This window comes from Xiphophorus maculatus, chromosome 6 (genome assembly GCF_002775205.1).
Source record: "Xiphophorus maculatus strain JP 163 A chromosome 6, X_maculatus-5.0-male, whole genome shotgun sequence".
In the NCBI taxonomy this organism is placed as follows: domain Eukaryota; kingdom Metazoa; phylum Chordata; class Actinopteri; order Cyprinodontiformes; family Poeciliidae; genus Xiphophorus; species Xiphophorus maculatus.
The window spans coordinates 15035338-15051143 of NC_036448.1; the positions used below are offsets into that span (position 1 = coordinate 15035338).

The 15806-nt window shown below is 39.5% G+C and overlaps 1 protein-coding gene across 2 annotated transcripts in view; it reads left to right on the plus strand.

Moving 5' to 3' along the window:
- LOC102222068 (pre-B-cell leukemia transcription factor 1) overlaps positions 1–15806 on the plus strand; it is a 65037-nt gene that overhangs the window by 44549 nt on the left and 4682 nt on the right. The window contains exons 3-8 of one of the 2 annotated variants that reach the window (XM_023335879.1): positions 6263–6507; positions 9985–10175; positions 10863–10998; positions 11576–11735; positions 13629–13741; positions 14882–14971. In XM_023335879.1, the coding sequence (XP_023191647.1) occupies positions 6263–6507; positions 9985–10175; positions 10863–10998; positions 11576–11735; positions 13629–13741; positions 14882–14971 (935 nt within the window). The remainder of the gene's footprint in view (positions 1–6262; positions 6508–9984; positions 10176–10862; positions 10999–11575; positions 11736–13628; positions 13742–14881; positions 14972–15806) is intronic. The other variant, XM_023335880.1, reaches the window with a different exon arrangement.

The following is a 15806-nucleotide window of genomic DNA, read 5'->3' on the forward strand; positions in this document are numbered from 1 at the left end:
TTTCCTATTCCATTTCTATTTTTCGCCTTTCATTCTCCCTCCATCACTCTCCTCCCTCCCAGCCTGTACAGTCCACATTTCCTCATCTAGGCCTGTCTCTCTACTATTTCTTTGGTGCTTTTTTTCCCCTTGTCCTTGGTAATCCCCATCCCCTCACCACGGTGTCAGATACAACACTTCAACTCTGGCCCCTTTCTGCACATGATACTCAGATGGCTGATAAAACATAAAGCTGCTTTAGAGGAACTTTATGACTATGCCCTCGCGTACTGAAGCTGCACAGCTTCCCATAACCTTGTGACGGGAGGAGCGTTTTGGGTCTTACAATGTTTTCTAAAAGGTTTTTGATTGTTTAGTAGTTACAATATCTTTATGTCACAAGCAGCCTTCATGTAAATAAGTTGAAAAATGGAAAACGGTGTTTTTGTTCTTTGTTTGTTGTGTTTCAATAGAAGAAGAGAAATGCAGCATGTTTCTGTCATTTGTCCCTAAAGTCCTGCCTTGTTTACAATTTAACAGTTTTTTTCCCCCTTAAAATGCTTTTAAAATTGAATTTCCTAAGAAGCGTTAAAGTAGACAAACAAACTTTTGGTTTGACTGAGTGAAGGTCTGCTACTGGTTTTATATTTACACTCCTTGGGAGTATATATTTAAGGTTATCCTACATTTAGTCCATACCTTGACTAAGTTGTTCCATGTTGTTAAAATAACCACAAATCTTAATCTGTTGAAGCCCACCAATTTTACTACCATAAAATTATACCAGTATGGCTTTTATTTTTCAGTTAGAGTTATCAAGCATTTCATTATAATTGTGGTACCTTCCAAGCATCAGATTGTTCTGTCTTGATGTTATTGGTTTTATTCCTGCTAGGTCAGCACATATAGGAGATAAAAATCAGTATTGTTTCCTTTGCTTCAGAAACAGTTTTTTTTTTATTTATTTTATTTTATTTTTTCACAGAGCAAATGATTAGAACGCTTCTTGAAGTCTCATTAATTTCTGTATTTATGCTTTTTGCTCTTGGTGCGTTTGGGTCACTGGAAAAGTTTATATTGTTGAAACTGATTGGTAGCTGTTTAAAACCTTGATACTGTTAACCAGAAAATGCCTGTGCATATAGCTGGATAAATCAGTCTTTTACTTGTCTATTTGTGAAGAAATGTTTACGCTTTAAAATACCAAACTGATGCTACTGTTACTATTTACAAACATTTAATTATTTTTTTTCAAGCTGTGCATGATAAAAATCAAGAGCTCCAAATTTCTGTAAATTTTGATATTTGACATAAACAATATTAACAGCGGCTTGATTGGCATTCTCGGTGAACAGAATCTGCAGGTTCTCGCCACTTTGTCGGACAGCTGCACATTGCTGCTTCTGATGAAGGCTGTGTTTTTTGGGACTGTATCGAATGCAGATGAGGACAGGAGCTGAACTCCTGGAAGGAGCCGGGGGAGGGGAAGGGGTTTGTATTAGTGATACTTGTCATGTCTGCTGTAAATCACGCTGCTTTTTTTTTTTTTTTTTTTTTTTCTGGTTCCCAGGTTGTTGTTGTTTTGTCTCAGAATGCTGTGTGGCAGGGATGAATGGTGGTGATGTTACATTATCATGTGGCTGTCGCTTTCGCTCCTGCTGACTGCTCTGTGACAGGCCCACACAGAGAAACACGCACACACTCAGAGATTTGTGTCAGGAAGCGGGCCTGATTTATTAACTGCTGAAACCCTAGATGACGTGTGCCCACACAATCAATAGGGAGCGCAGCCACTGCCTGGTCCTCTCTGGGGTCATGTGATGTGGATAAGAAAGGACACACAAAGACACACATATCTGCACCACAGGCCTGCAGAGTGTATTGCATTACTTTATTGATGGGAAATGGATCCAGTCCAGTGTTTTGCTGCCAGTTAGAGGCAGAGGGGATAAACTTTCATCAAGGCCGCCAGGGACATCACTCCTGCCTTGTTTGATTTTAAATCTGCGTAATTGTGACAGAATACTTCAGCATCATCATTTAAACATGTTTTTATTTAAACAGGCTCTCAGAGCCACATGTGGGCTCAGGACCATTTGTCAATCTGGATGAACAGTTCCTTGCAAAAGCAACATACTTTTACAACTTATGTTTTGTTGCATCACAACTGCAAACTGTATTTTGTTAGGATTTTTCATGATGTACCACCAAAACGCAGCACGTGATTTCAAGGTGGAAGAAAGTAAGTTATGGGTTCCAGGTTTTTTTTTGTTGTTGTTTTTTTTTACAAATGAAACTTTGAAAAGCATTTGTATTCAACCTTCTGAGTCAGTAATGTTGTAGCTCCACTCTTTACTGCAACCACGGTGTGCATCGACGACTGTGACTGAAATTGTGTGCAGTTTATAACTAATAGTTCATTCTCAGCCAGATTAGATGTAGAGTATCAAGTCTGCCACCAATTTTGTTTTGGATTGACGTCAAGACTTTGGCTAGACCGTTGTATGACATGACCATTGTATGACATGAGCGCCTCATTGAAGGTGTGATTATAAGTTGAGAGTTGTTGTCCTTCCCCCACAGTCACAAGTTTTTTAAAAAATCTTTACCATTTGTTCTTTCTGGTTTCTCCTTGATATCTCTCCATCCATCTCCCTATAACCTCTGACCAGTTGCCCCGCATCATGACATCATGAAACTCCCCCCGCCATGTTGGACTGTGTGCTTAGAATGAGCACACAGTCTGAGTTTTCCACCACACATGCCGTTTTGCACTCAAGCCACAACTCTTCCTTTCACATCTTTGCTGTGTCCCTTGCACTTGTAAAAAAACACGGTTCTTCTTCTTGCTTTGTTTCAACATTGGCTTTCCTCTTGTCGCTGTGCCTTTCATGAGGCCGGATGCTAAGTGCACAACTAAATTTGACACATTTTCCCACCTTAGTTGTGGATATAGGCAGCTCCTTTGCAGTTGTGCCATTAAAATTTCTCCGCATCTTTAACCTTAACTTAGTTGTTGTGCGATTTATACAGAGACGAGGGGACTCTGACTACTATTTATTTGACTTCAAAAACCACTTTGTTACACTGGAGTTAAAGAGGCATGCCACACTTTTCAGATTTTATTAGAAAATGCCTTGAGGTTTGTGATTGTAATGACAAAACCTGTAAGACTTTAAGGGTTGTAAATATTCTCACAAAGTACAGAAAATGTCATTTGTTCAGAACCACATATCTGGGTAACATGTTTTGTATTTGTCTGTATGTGTCCGGCGCACTTTAACTCCCCCCTTTATGAGTGGGTGCCTTGATCGCTGTGTTTATTTACAATCTTAACACTACGCCCCGGCTGTGCCTGTTGTTTGCAAACAGGCAGCAGTGGACACGAGCCAGCTCTTAAGGAAATAAAACAGGAGCAGGAATTCATTTTATCAGTAAATAAACAAAAGGCTTATTCTTAGAGGCCCATTTATTATTCAGGAAGCCGCTCTGGAGCTGTTTATGTTTCTTTTCTTTCTTTTTTTTTTGTTAACGCTTCTGCCTTTTTTGGGTTTGGCTGCCCACATCTCTAGAAAAGGAATTTAACAAGAGTATAGCACAAATGAAAAGGAGAGAAAAAGCGAGGTAAGGGGGGTTGGTGATGGAGAGGGGAATTGTGTCCTCTCATTGTTCAATTAAGCCTGTCAGTAATGATCAAGATGAGATGATGGCCATCTTCCTTTTATAGATACTAATCAGAGACTGATGAAGTAAGAGAACCCTCCTCCCCCCATCCCTTCCTCCTCTTCGTCGCGACAATAGACTATAAAATGTGTATTAAAGGTTTTTGGTGTTATTGTGCCGTACATGATTTATAGTAATAGAGGCCACTTCCCACTGTCAGGTGATTACGTTAATGTATAGTCCGTGGTTGCAAAGTTCACAGCGAAGCACTCCGACTGGCATTGAGGTCTAATCGATTTCATTGCTATTACTGAACAGGAATAAATAAAGCTGATGGCTGTGGTTAGGGTAATTATGCCACAGCACAGTGGATTGTTTGATTTTCCTTATTAATTGTATTTATTTAATCCATTTCATGCTTTTAGTTGTGCACTCAGGGAGTTGGAGGGAATGAATAAATCACTCTTAGGCTCATTAGATTCCCCCTCTGGTTGGGATGCTGTGACTGTTTTGTCAGAATCAAATTGGCGAGTGTTATAATTTCCCGCCGGTGTGATTCACATGAAAAATTTCCAGATATCCATCTACTGTCGTGCACGCAAACAGACACACACACACACACACACACGCCCCCACACACGCGTCTGCTCCCCATCTGAACTCCTGACCTTTTCCAGCCGTCTGATGGCCATTGACATTTGCCTCTTGAGCGGAGCTTGCTCACGTTTCGGAGCTGATGGGAATGGATGATGTTATTGCTGGAGGAGAAAAAGGGAGGGAAAGGAGAAAAAGGAGGAGGGGGGTTGGCGAGATGAAAAGAGGTGGGAGCTCCCCGTGCCGGCCCTGGAATCCATCTGGACCCCCTACTCGGCAGAAAGGTCACAGGGCGACCGAGCCTTACATCCTCCTTACAAAGGAGCCGTCGCCGCGACCTGAGCCTGTTCAGCTGCAATATGGCTCTGCTGCTCTGTCACACATCCTGCCATTCACCCTCACTGTCTACACACATCAGACAGGAGACATGCGGAGTGTACTCTGGCACTAGGAGAGATGCATTGTTAAAAAGTGTGGCGTCTTTGTCCTTGAAGACAGTGGCTGGAATGGAGGGCTGCACCTGGTCGGCTGTTGTCTGCGTCTCAGAGGAAAGGAGGATGCTCAGCTTCTTTACTGAGGGAGCCTTCTGGTGGCTGAAACGGGCAGGACAGCAACAATTTCCAGAGGTGGTAGAACACCTGCCTGCTTAAATCGTGCCGATAAATAGAACGGTGTCTGTACCTTGTTATTATTTGCAAGAAATTGAGGAGCCATATTAATTGTGATGCATTTTAGTTTGATCCATTTTTATCTTTTGTTCAAAACTATTTGTAAATAAACTGCTACACCAGGTTTCCTTGGAAACAGAAAAGTGCTCTTCAGATCGTCATAGAAATAGAGGTCTGTTTTTCTAATTAGAAACAATTTGTGATATTGTTAAAAAGGTGATAAACAACAAAACCTGCCATTTTAAAGGACTTTGGCATGAAATAATATAACAGGAATCAATAGCACAAAAAGATTTATGTATATGAGGAGAGGCTGTGTCAAACTGCAAGCAGGGCATTGCTGTAACCAGGGGTTTGCTAAAAAAAAAAAATATCACCAAAATCACACTTTATACTGTCATTAGCTTCCTATTTTATCAGTTACTCCAGCTAGCTTGGCTTACACATGTATTTCCTAACATGTAGATTGTCTTAACAGTGACATTTCCAAAAGGCTCCAACATTTTTAAGTCCAGCACAATACTTAACAGACTGAGGTTGAAAGCTTGCAGTGCAGCTGCAGTCCAGTTTGTTATACATCGTCCAGCTTTCTTGTTATCTGCTACAAGGCTTGCTCTCATTGAAAATATAGATTCAGAATCCATAATGATAGTCCATCCAAGTGGCCAAATATGATTGGTCACATGATTTGTCATGTAAAAATAAACATTAAAACCTACCACTGCATCAAACCTCTCCCTTGTGATTAAAATTTTGTACACATGGATGTTGCAAATGATTTGAAAATCTACTACATCTCATAATTTAAGAGAATCAGTATTTGATAACTGGGTAATAAGATTACCTTAATGGCTTCTGATTAAGTTTAAACTGATTACCACTTTGCTCTTGCACGGTATCTGTATCTATACAGTTTACCTTTAAATACTTATATCATGTTTTGTAGTTATTTAATTCTGTCTTCCTTACTCTATTATAGCTATGTGCTTTTAATCAACTACAATGCATCATGCATGCCGTATTAACGTGTTTTCTGCTAAAACCCATCAGCTGAAGACTAGATGCAGAGTGTACATACAGAGAGAAAAAGATGAGCTCTCGTTAAAGGGTTGTGTTCATTTTAAATGAATTTATAGATCAAATTGATGAAATTTTTTCCTTTTTATGGTCTTGCAGACTCTGAAGCTGCAGATTTTTATAGCACAGGCTTGAACTTTAATAATGACAGTCATATTTCAGCAAGTTCAGCCTGGAGCTTGCAACAGCAGGGACCGTTTTTTTTTTATGTGCATAAAACTCTTGCAGTTCAGTTGAAGATGTGTGTTTAAAGTCACGTTCGTTGTGTCTGTCCTCTGCAGTGCTCAGTATCCGCGGCGCCCAGGAGGAGGAGCCTCCAGATCCCCAGCTGATGCGACTGGACAACATGCTTCTGGCAGAGGGTGTGGCCGGACCGGAGAAAGGTGGCGGGTCTGCGGCCGCGGCTGCCGCTGCTGCGGCCACCGGCGGCGTCGGTGCAGATAACTCTGCAGAACACTCCGACTACCGGGCCAAGCTGTCTCAGATCCGACAAATCTACCACACGGAGCTGGAGAAGTACGAACAGGTGGGAAACAGTGATCTCAGTGTTTATTACATGATGAAAACACAACAAGGGTTCACGCATCCTGAAAGGTCTTTCAGACTCACTTCATTTTCATTTATACTGCTGTTTTACTTCAACATATGCAATCTTTGCTACATATATTCTGGAGAGAATCACAATAACACATCAGATATCATTTGCTCTGTTCACTTAAGGTAATAAACAAGCATGTAAGCTTCAGTTAATAAGATTATCTACCTTGTTGATGATGCTTTAATCCATTTATTTAAAAAAAAACACCCTCCCAACCTTTGTAAGAACTTGTTTATTTAAACTTTTATTCTTAGCCTCTGAAGCAGATGCAAAATTAATGTTGATGTAACGTTTGATGGTTCTGCATATATATTTTTTAAAATGTCTCAAATGTAATGGCAGTATAACAGACTCTAGTGTTGCATCAATTTTGAAAGCAATGGAAGGAAGAATCATCTGCTATAGATAAACACAGTGATTATTGCATAAATATTTGTTTAAGTCTTTACTGAACTCATTAAAAAGAAACTAATGTATCCAATCTCTCTTTTACTAAACAAAAGACGTTTTTGTAGGAGGGAAGATTTATGTTCTTCTTTTATATCGAGTGTTAAATGTTAAAACATCTGAAGCATTATCTAAATGGATAGAGGAAACCCTGTAATAAACATAATTAAATATACATGTTATGAATCATTTACTTTGACCTTTTTTGCTATGTGACTGTTGGTCAACTTGCCTCTATATTTGTATGGGCAAAAAATTAAGACAAAGTCTTAGGACCTAAACATATACTAAATGCCACACCATGTAGACTTGTTGGGCAGCTTTCGTTAACTTTAGAGGGCACCAGGTGGTTAGAGCAAATGTACTATATATATACAGAGTCCAATGTTTGTGGGTTCTCTTCAGGTACTCTGGCTCCCTCCCAGGGTCTAAAAGGACTATTGTGATGGTGTGTGTGTGTGCATGGCTGTGTGTCTCTGTAGTCCTTGGAGCTAGGCAGCCCCCCCACCCCCCTGCATAGACAAGTGGATGCAGACAATGGAAAAATGGCTCTTCGTCCACTGACTTTCTTTTCCTTGACTGATTTTTAGCTATGACTAATGTATTAGGGTGTTTTTATTGTGTAATACAAGCACAAACCATGTGAAGACAGGAAGCAATTAGCCCTGCCAAAAGCATTTATCACACATTTACCCTTCCTCACACAGGAAGGCTAAACGTGTGAAAGAAATCTGCTGCTGAATCTGCCTCACTGGCTAAAAATGATACCATTTTTAGTTCAGGCAATTAAAATCAAAAGTTTCAAGGTACATTATCCACTAACAATTGCTTCATCTTGAGAAGGTGTGAATTTAACAAAATTGGACTTGAAATGAGGGACCTGAATAGTAATATAATAGCTTACAGATATTACAAAGCTATACTGTACATTGTAGGAATCCATTAAAGATTGGTTTAATTCAGTAAAATCCTGCGAGTTTAATACCAGCGATGAAAAAATCCAACTTAGATTGACAATCATTATTAAAATGTAGTTGGTTTCAGATTTCTTCTGTTAGGGCTTTTTTGTCACACTTAAGCCATCAAAAATACTTTTAATCTCAACGATAACTTGATGAAATACAAAATTCTGTTTCCAAATAATGATTTCAAACCAAACTGGCACAGGTCATGTCTAAACATTATTAAATTAACTGTGACTCAGTTTCATGAGCAACATCCAAGAGAATGAATAGAATCGTTTAAATAATACCTGTCTGACAACATAAAGTAGGTTAAAGCATTATCCACAAATGGAGAAAACATCTAGGGAACCTTCCCAGAAATTCACTGGCTGTCTAAAATTACTTCAACATAGCATCAACAATTTATCCAGGAGGGAACAAAAGAATCCACAACAACCAGCTGGACACTAATCTGTGCCACAACAGCAAGTTTATCTCTGGATTGCTTAAAAAAAAGCAAAATGAAGTTTTCTAGATGCCATGGTCCAAGTGTTTGCCTCAGATTGATTGAGATGTCGTCACATGATCTTAAAAGGCAATTTTTGCTTAAATATCCTCCGATGTGCCTAACGATTCTGGAAGCATTTGTGAAAAATATTCTACAGTGATGTGGAAAAACAGATTTCCAGTTACAAGTTGTAGCTGGATGTTACGTTTAGAGAGCAATTGGATTTTTTTTTCCTCTTGCAAGAACATAGAATTTGCTTAAACATTTGAATGTAGCAAAAGACAAACAGAAGAGATCTGTAAGGAAGCAATTATGGCACAGGCTGTCTTTCATTTAAAATATAAACATCATCTTTGAAAGTTCTTTAAAAGTTACATTTATTTGTCTGAAACTGGCAGAAACCCTGTTGTCCTCCATGGACAAAAAACCACATGCTGCAACTTTCAACTACTGTAATAATATAACGTACATTATTTTAAGGCTTTTTACACATTTTTACTTGATGAGAGGGCATTCAGCGTGGCAAGTCCTGTAACTGTTGTAGTGTCCAAAACTGGTCTCCCCTCTTTCTGTGCTGTAGGCCGGGACAAAAGTCCCATCTTCAGATCTAAATAGATAGTTCACGTAAACAATGGATGCACTGTGGAGCTCATTTTCTCTGTATAACAGTGGGATGCTTTTGAAATGAGAACTCGCAGGACAACTCATGACAAGCCAAGCTTTTAGCGACGCTATCTTTAGCAGGCAAGCAGCCATTATATCAGTCACACACCAGCTCTCCTCCAAAGACTGTAACGTCTTGTCATTCCCTTGGAAGTCAAAGCGTTTCTGGGTTTGTCATCTTCTCCGAGGAAGGCTAGTCATCGCTAACTGTCACAGTCGATATACACCTGAGCATTTTTGTGTCACCGCGCTATGTACACCCTGCGTTGGTATGAGTGAGTAGTGTCTTGCCGCGTGTGTGTGCAAGCAGAACGGCTGCTCGCCGGATCACTCTGACTGACGTAACCCTGGTGTTGACAAGCAACAGACACCTTGACTCTGAATGCAGTCATATCCAGTGACTGATTCAGACACAGACAGAGGTAGACGGAAAGATGGAGTGAGAAGAGAGGGAGACAGTTTAAACCTCTTGAACGTGAACGGGACTGAAAGCCTGCTGTCATTTTACATTTCTCCTCACTTGTCACATCTTCTCTTCCATTGAAGAGAAGTGCTTTTAATATTCAGAGCACCACAAGTATTACTGCCTCCGCTGTATGACTCCGCTGCCACATTTGTTTGCCTTGGAACATGGCGCTGTGTCTGCTGCTTTAATTTAGACTATTCTTATTACCTCTAACACCACTGCTGTTTCACTGTCAGCGCTGCCCGCGTGAATTCGGGGCCGGTCGGGCGACCGCGCAGCCTCTCCAGAATCCAATTTCACCCCTTTGTTCTGTCTGAAGCTGTCGAGCCTCTGTGATAGTTATTTCTCTTATGAATCCTGTCTGTCTGTTCATTCAGGCGTGCAATGAGTTCACCACCCATGTGATGAACCTGCTGAGGGAGCAGTCTCGAACACGACCCATCTCGCCCAAGGAGATTGAGCGCATGGTCAGCATCATCCACCGCAAATTCAGCTCCATTCAGATGCAGCTGAAGCAGAGCACTTGCGAGGCCGTCATGATCCTGCGCTCACGCTTTCTTGATGCCAGGTCTGTGTGTGTCATTATGATTTAGTACAGCAAAATCTGCTCCTATTTTCTAATGGAATATGTATTTTTAGGGGCTTCAACAAGAATATTTTCTAGCTTTACATTTATTAATGGGTTACTTTTTCTCTCTTTTTCTTTATTTTTCCAAATTTGTTTTTTATGAGATGCCAAATGACAACCAATGTCACCATAAAGCACTTCAAGGCAAACTATAGAAAATGTATATAATAAAATTATGTCCAAATTCATATCTATCAATCAGCTTTATTAATCCCAAAGGGAAATTACATAGAAGCAGACATAAGGAAAGTGCACCGGAAGGTAAATAAACACTGCTAAGCACAGACACATTGAGAAATGAGAAGTTTCTATGAGAAAGACAGTTTAAGTGAGTACAAACAGCTAATGGCACCAACACCCAGCTAAACTCTGATGCAGTGAACCAAAAATACTTTTTTTGGGAAAACAAAAGCAGAGTACACAAAATCTTTTTTGCCACAATCCTGTTGCAATGTAATTGCAAATGACCATTTCAAATAATCTACAGATAGAGTAGTAATGGATCAGTCGCAAAGCATTTTTTAAAAAAACCTATTAGTTTTTCAAGAGATTAAAATCGTTTAATAACTTCTTTGTAATACAGATATTCTTCTAAGTTTTCTTACATTTATTCTTATTTCTTTCCAGACGAAAGAGGAGGAACTTCAACAAACAGGCGACAGAGATCCTGAACGAGTATTTTTACTCCCACCTCAGTAACCCTTATCCAAGCGAGGAGGCAAAAGAAGAGCTGGCCAAGAAGTGCGGCATCACCGTGTCACAGGTAACCAGAAAGACCTCATCTACATGACTTATTACATTTTCCTGAAGAACATGAAGCAGTTTCCTTTCATGTTGGAATCATAATGCAGTGGACTGCTGTTAATTTTAAGCTGAATTTACTCCTGGGGAAAGAAGTAATTCAGATACAATTTGTATTTATAGCAGCAGTTGATGACTAAAATATTTTATTCAGGATAGGAGATGTTATCAAAATGACCTGTTTACCTGTGATCAAGAAAAGAAAAACATTAAATTAGAATAATTTGAAAATAATTAAATTATTTTAGTTTACATATTTAACGTTTTGGAAATATGGACGGTGTATTTTTAAGCAAATAGTGATCAAAACAAATGGATCAGGATGATGTTGCTTTGTTTGCAGATAAGTCTTTTTGAATACATCTACAAATTTACATGGTTTATTATCTAATTCTGTATTAGATGATGACATTGTATCAAATGATATTTTTAACAAAATTGCTCCTGTAATTTATTTTTAGAACACGAAGATAGGGAGTGTTTTAATATTTCAAGTTATCTTTCTGCACTTTCACTGACGCTCTCTGCTGTTGTAACAGGTATCAAACTGGTTTGGGAATAAGAGAATCCGATACAAGAAAAACATTGGCAAGTTCCAAGAAGAGGCCAACATGTACGCAGCCAGGACTGCAGTCAACGCCACCAGTGTGTCGGCTCACGGCAGTCAGGCCAACTCGCCGTCAACTCCCAACTCAGCAGGTGAGCTTCAGAGTCACATTTGACAGTATTTTGCTTTAGTAAAAAAGAAGTGCTGCTGATTTGCAAGCCTGTTTTTCTATGTATGGGAGAGAATATGGATGCACAGAGTTTGTACTCTCACACTGAAACCACAGCTCAAGGTTTTGGTCTTTGCTTCTGTTTAGACTGACGCAGTGGCTCTTCTCTCCTTTACTAACCCAGATTTGCCTGGGCTTTCTTGTCTGTCATTGCAACACTTCTCATTCTGCTCTGCCTTTACAGTCTGTCTCATTTTCTGTCTCCCTCTCTGCGTTATTGACCTCTCGGTCTCGTGGACGTTAATTTTTTCCTGCCTCCTGTCCGGTTGACCTCATGTATGCCATTAAGCCGCTCTAAGGGCAAGCGGAGTCTTTTGTCATATAGAGACTTTGCAACTGTATTGGATTAGGACCGGGCGTTGAAATCAAGTTACCTGATGCTCTCTTTACATCTGGGGAGCTGGGGTCCATTAAAGAACGAAGAAGATTCTTTGGGTCTTCCTGCACATCAATTATTACTTCCTTAATGAAACACTAGCAGCATAGACATTTAACAGTAATATAATCTGGAAGCCTTGTTTTAACTTAAACAGTTTAGCAATGACGATCTGTCTCGTTGTTGTTGTTGGTGGATGTTTTTCTTTACCTACTGACCTACAGCGCCTGTCATGGGCAATTTTGTTGAAAAATATTTTTTATCTACAGTACTGTTAAAGATTTGTTCTGCTGTTTTTGTTTTTTTTTTGGGGGGGGGGGGAGTTATCACAGTTAAATGCAGTTTTCCAATGATTATTTTATTTATTAATGCTTAACAAAGGTAAACAAACCAACCTGGCTCTGTTTCAAAAAGTGATTAATAACTGCCCTTAACTACATTGAGTTCAGTGGCCCGATTACTGCCAGACCTGTAGAATCACAAAGTCAGTCAAATAAAACCTGACAATGTGAAGTAAGCAGGAAGATGTTTTGTAATGTTTAATGCTGAACAAGGCAGCCAATTACATGGCTTGTTGGTTAGTCTCCGATTAACAAAGTTACACAGAAAAACTTAAAAGTAAAAGGATCAAAGTCTGTCATTTCTTCTGGACATATGAAACAACATTTCTGAATTTTCAGGTGATCTAATCACATTTATTTATTTAAATTCACTAATGAAGTAAATATATGTGTTTTTTTTTTTTTTACATATTTAGCCATTTCATAAGATAAATCTGTGCTTTTTACAAAACAGTAAGAAAGGTTGTAAAAAAAAAAAGTCATTTTAAACATTTGAAAAATAATAGGAGGTAATATGAAAATCCCTGGAAGTTCCCTCAAGATTTTATTTTTATCTCTTGATATTTAAATCCTCTCTCAGGGGTTGTCTATGTACTTCAACTTTTTGTTGACATTATTTGAAAGTTTTCATTAAAATTTTGAAAGCACAATTTTCTATGCTTTATTGTGCCAAACACCCACAGTTTACATTCAATCCCATTCAAACTATTACTGCCAGATAATTACAAATGCTTGACGGTAGTTGTTGCTGCCACACATGCCATAGTCAGTAATCCGTTTTATTAATTTTTCACACAGGGCTAGGTTGGTTTGGACAGCTTTTTCCCTTAATAAATGAGATAATGACATGAAAACAGTTTTTTGGATCTACTTGGTTAATCTTTGATATTATAACTGTTTTTTGATGATCTGAAACATTTAAAGTGACAAAGACCAAAAACAAGGAAGCTGTAAGGTTTACTCAGCTCTGTCCCATCCTCTCAGACTAACCAACTTAATGCTGTTTTGCTTGAGCATGATCATTTTAACTCCTTTCTCTGTGCCTTTCTTCTCTTTCCCTATGCTTTCTGTCTTCCTCCATGCCTCTCTGTATTCTCAGGTTCTGCTGGCTCTTTTAACATGTCAAACTCCGGAGACTTGTTCATGAGTGTGCAGTCCCTCAATGGGGACTCGTACCAAGGGGGGCAGGTTGGGGCCAACATACAGTCCCAGGTAGGCGAAAACTGATCAAATTTCCGAGACTTTGTTCAGTCGTTGACCAGTCTGGGGGTGCCCACGTTAGTTTGACCTACACACTGAGTCTGAGGTTGCCCTTAGCCTCCAGCGGTGCATTAATGTAGCAGCATTGTCAAGCAGCTGAATAGACGACGGCAGACAGTTTTGGAAACGTTGCAAGACTCATCAGCACTCCTGACACGGGTTCACATAGCCACTGGTGCACTGTGGCTCTGTGACCTTGCCCAAGTGGACAGTTATGACCATTACAGTGTTACAACTTTCACAACAGATTAAGAAATCAGCACCCAGGGTGGTATATTTTTGTAGTTTTGATGCTTTTAGCATCGTTTGCACCACTTCTTTTCAGTTCTGATCAGCTCTGCAAATGCTTTAGGTCACTCATAAATATGCAAAGGGGACAAGCCTTAAATGAGATAAGGATGTCTTCTGGCCTTGCCTTTATATTAAACATTTAAAAAGTTAGGCATTTTATAATGAAGCAAGAAGCTATGCACATCTTAGAGTGAAATTAAGCTTTTACTTCTTGATTTAATGTAAGAATCAAGAATCAACCATTATCAACTGAGCAATGGCCAACATCGTCTCAATTACATTATCCTAGCAAAGTCTTATCTTTTGTTTTACTAACTTAATATCCCACTGAATTTTTTTTAACCCATAATAGGGATTGCAGAGTTCTTATTTTCTTATTTAAAAAATCATGAATAGCAAATCTTTTCTCCCAATTTGATACGATTCAAAGTAAAAGATAAAACTGGCAGATAAGCTTGAACACCACAGGTTACCTGACAGTTCTGACAGACGCCTTCACAGATAGAGAAGCGAACTCACTGCAGTCTGCATGCAACTCCTAATTTCTGACACTGATGACTTATTTACCAACAGCTACAAATGCTTTAATATTTGGTTTCACTCTATCATTTTGTCCTTTTGCTTTCCTCCATTGCAGAGCTTGTATTAGCAGCCAGATCATTCAGATTCATTGTTTGCAACCTTTTCTTGTTTATGATAGCCTTTTATTATCAGAGTGACCTTTCCTTGCACATCGCTGTCTTTATTGTACAGAGCTATTGTCTGACCGGGCCCTTTTGTCTGTGTCCCCCGCTGTTCCAGGTGGATACCCTTCGCCATGTTATCAGCCAGACCGGAGGATACAGTGACAGCCTCGCAGCCAGCCAGATGTACAGTCCGCAGGGCATCAACGTAAGACCTGTAACCAATCTCCCTCTGTTCTTCCTGACATACCCTTTGCTGTTCTGCTCTGAAATGATTCCTTTGTGGCAGGATGTGCATGATAGTGTTCAAATCTGGGTGCATATTGTGATAAGGTACCAGGCAGATCCTCCTAGACTGTTTGACATCAGACAGAAAAAGAACAAAGGACTCAACTCCCTCACCAATAATAATTTCTCAAAGAGTCACTAAATTTGCTTCTCTAAAAAAAAGTATAGATATATATACACATATGTTGCTGAATCTGAGACGAACTTTTCAATCAGTCAATCAAAAATTGGAACTAGCAACCTATGACTACTTTCTGGACTACAGTGCCGGATTAAGCGGGACGCTCAGCACTGGAGGCTACGTGTTAGCGTGCAGATCCACGGCGACAGGCTGCGCGGGGGTTGACCAGAATCGATACGACAGTCTCAGGGACAGAAAGAGCGGGGCTTTGGGCGAACAGTCCAAGCACATTGGCCAGATCAGTCATCCACAGGAACAGCAGCACTGACAGCCAAGCCTGCAACATGCCTCCTGCTAAAATAGGAGTGCTAATACATCCAACTTGCTGCAACACGCAACAGGCTGGATATTGTGCTGTTAAATGTAAAATGGGCTGTGAGTCATATAATGTAATCTGAGCCTATCTTCACACAAAAGACAAAACCAAGAAATTTGGTGTCTGTATGATAACAACAAGTAAAATTTGGTTTATAATATTTACAAAAATACTTTAAAAATGCTTAACATGCAGCAATTGTTCTCACTGCTGCAAAATAATAAAACATATTTATGATGACAGTTATAATTATGCTTT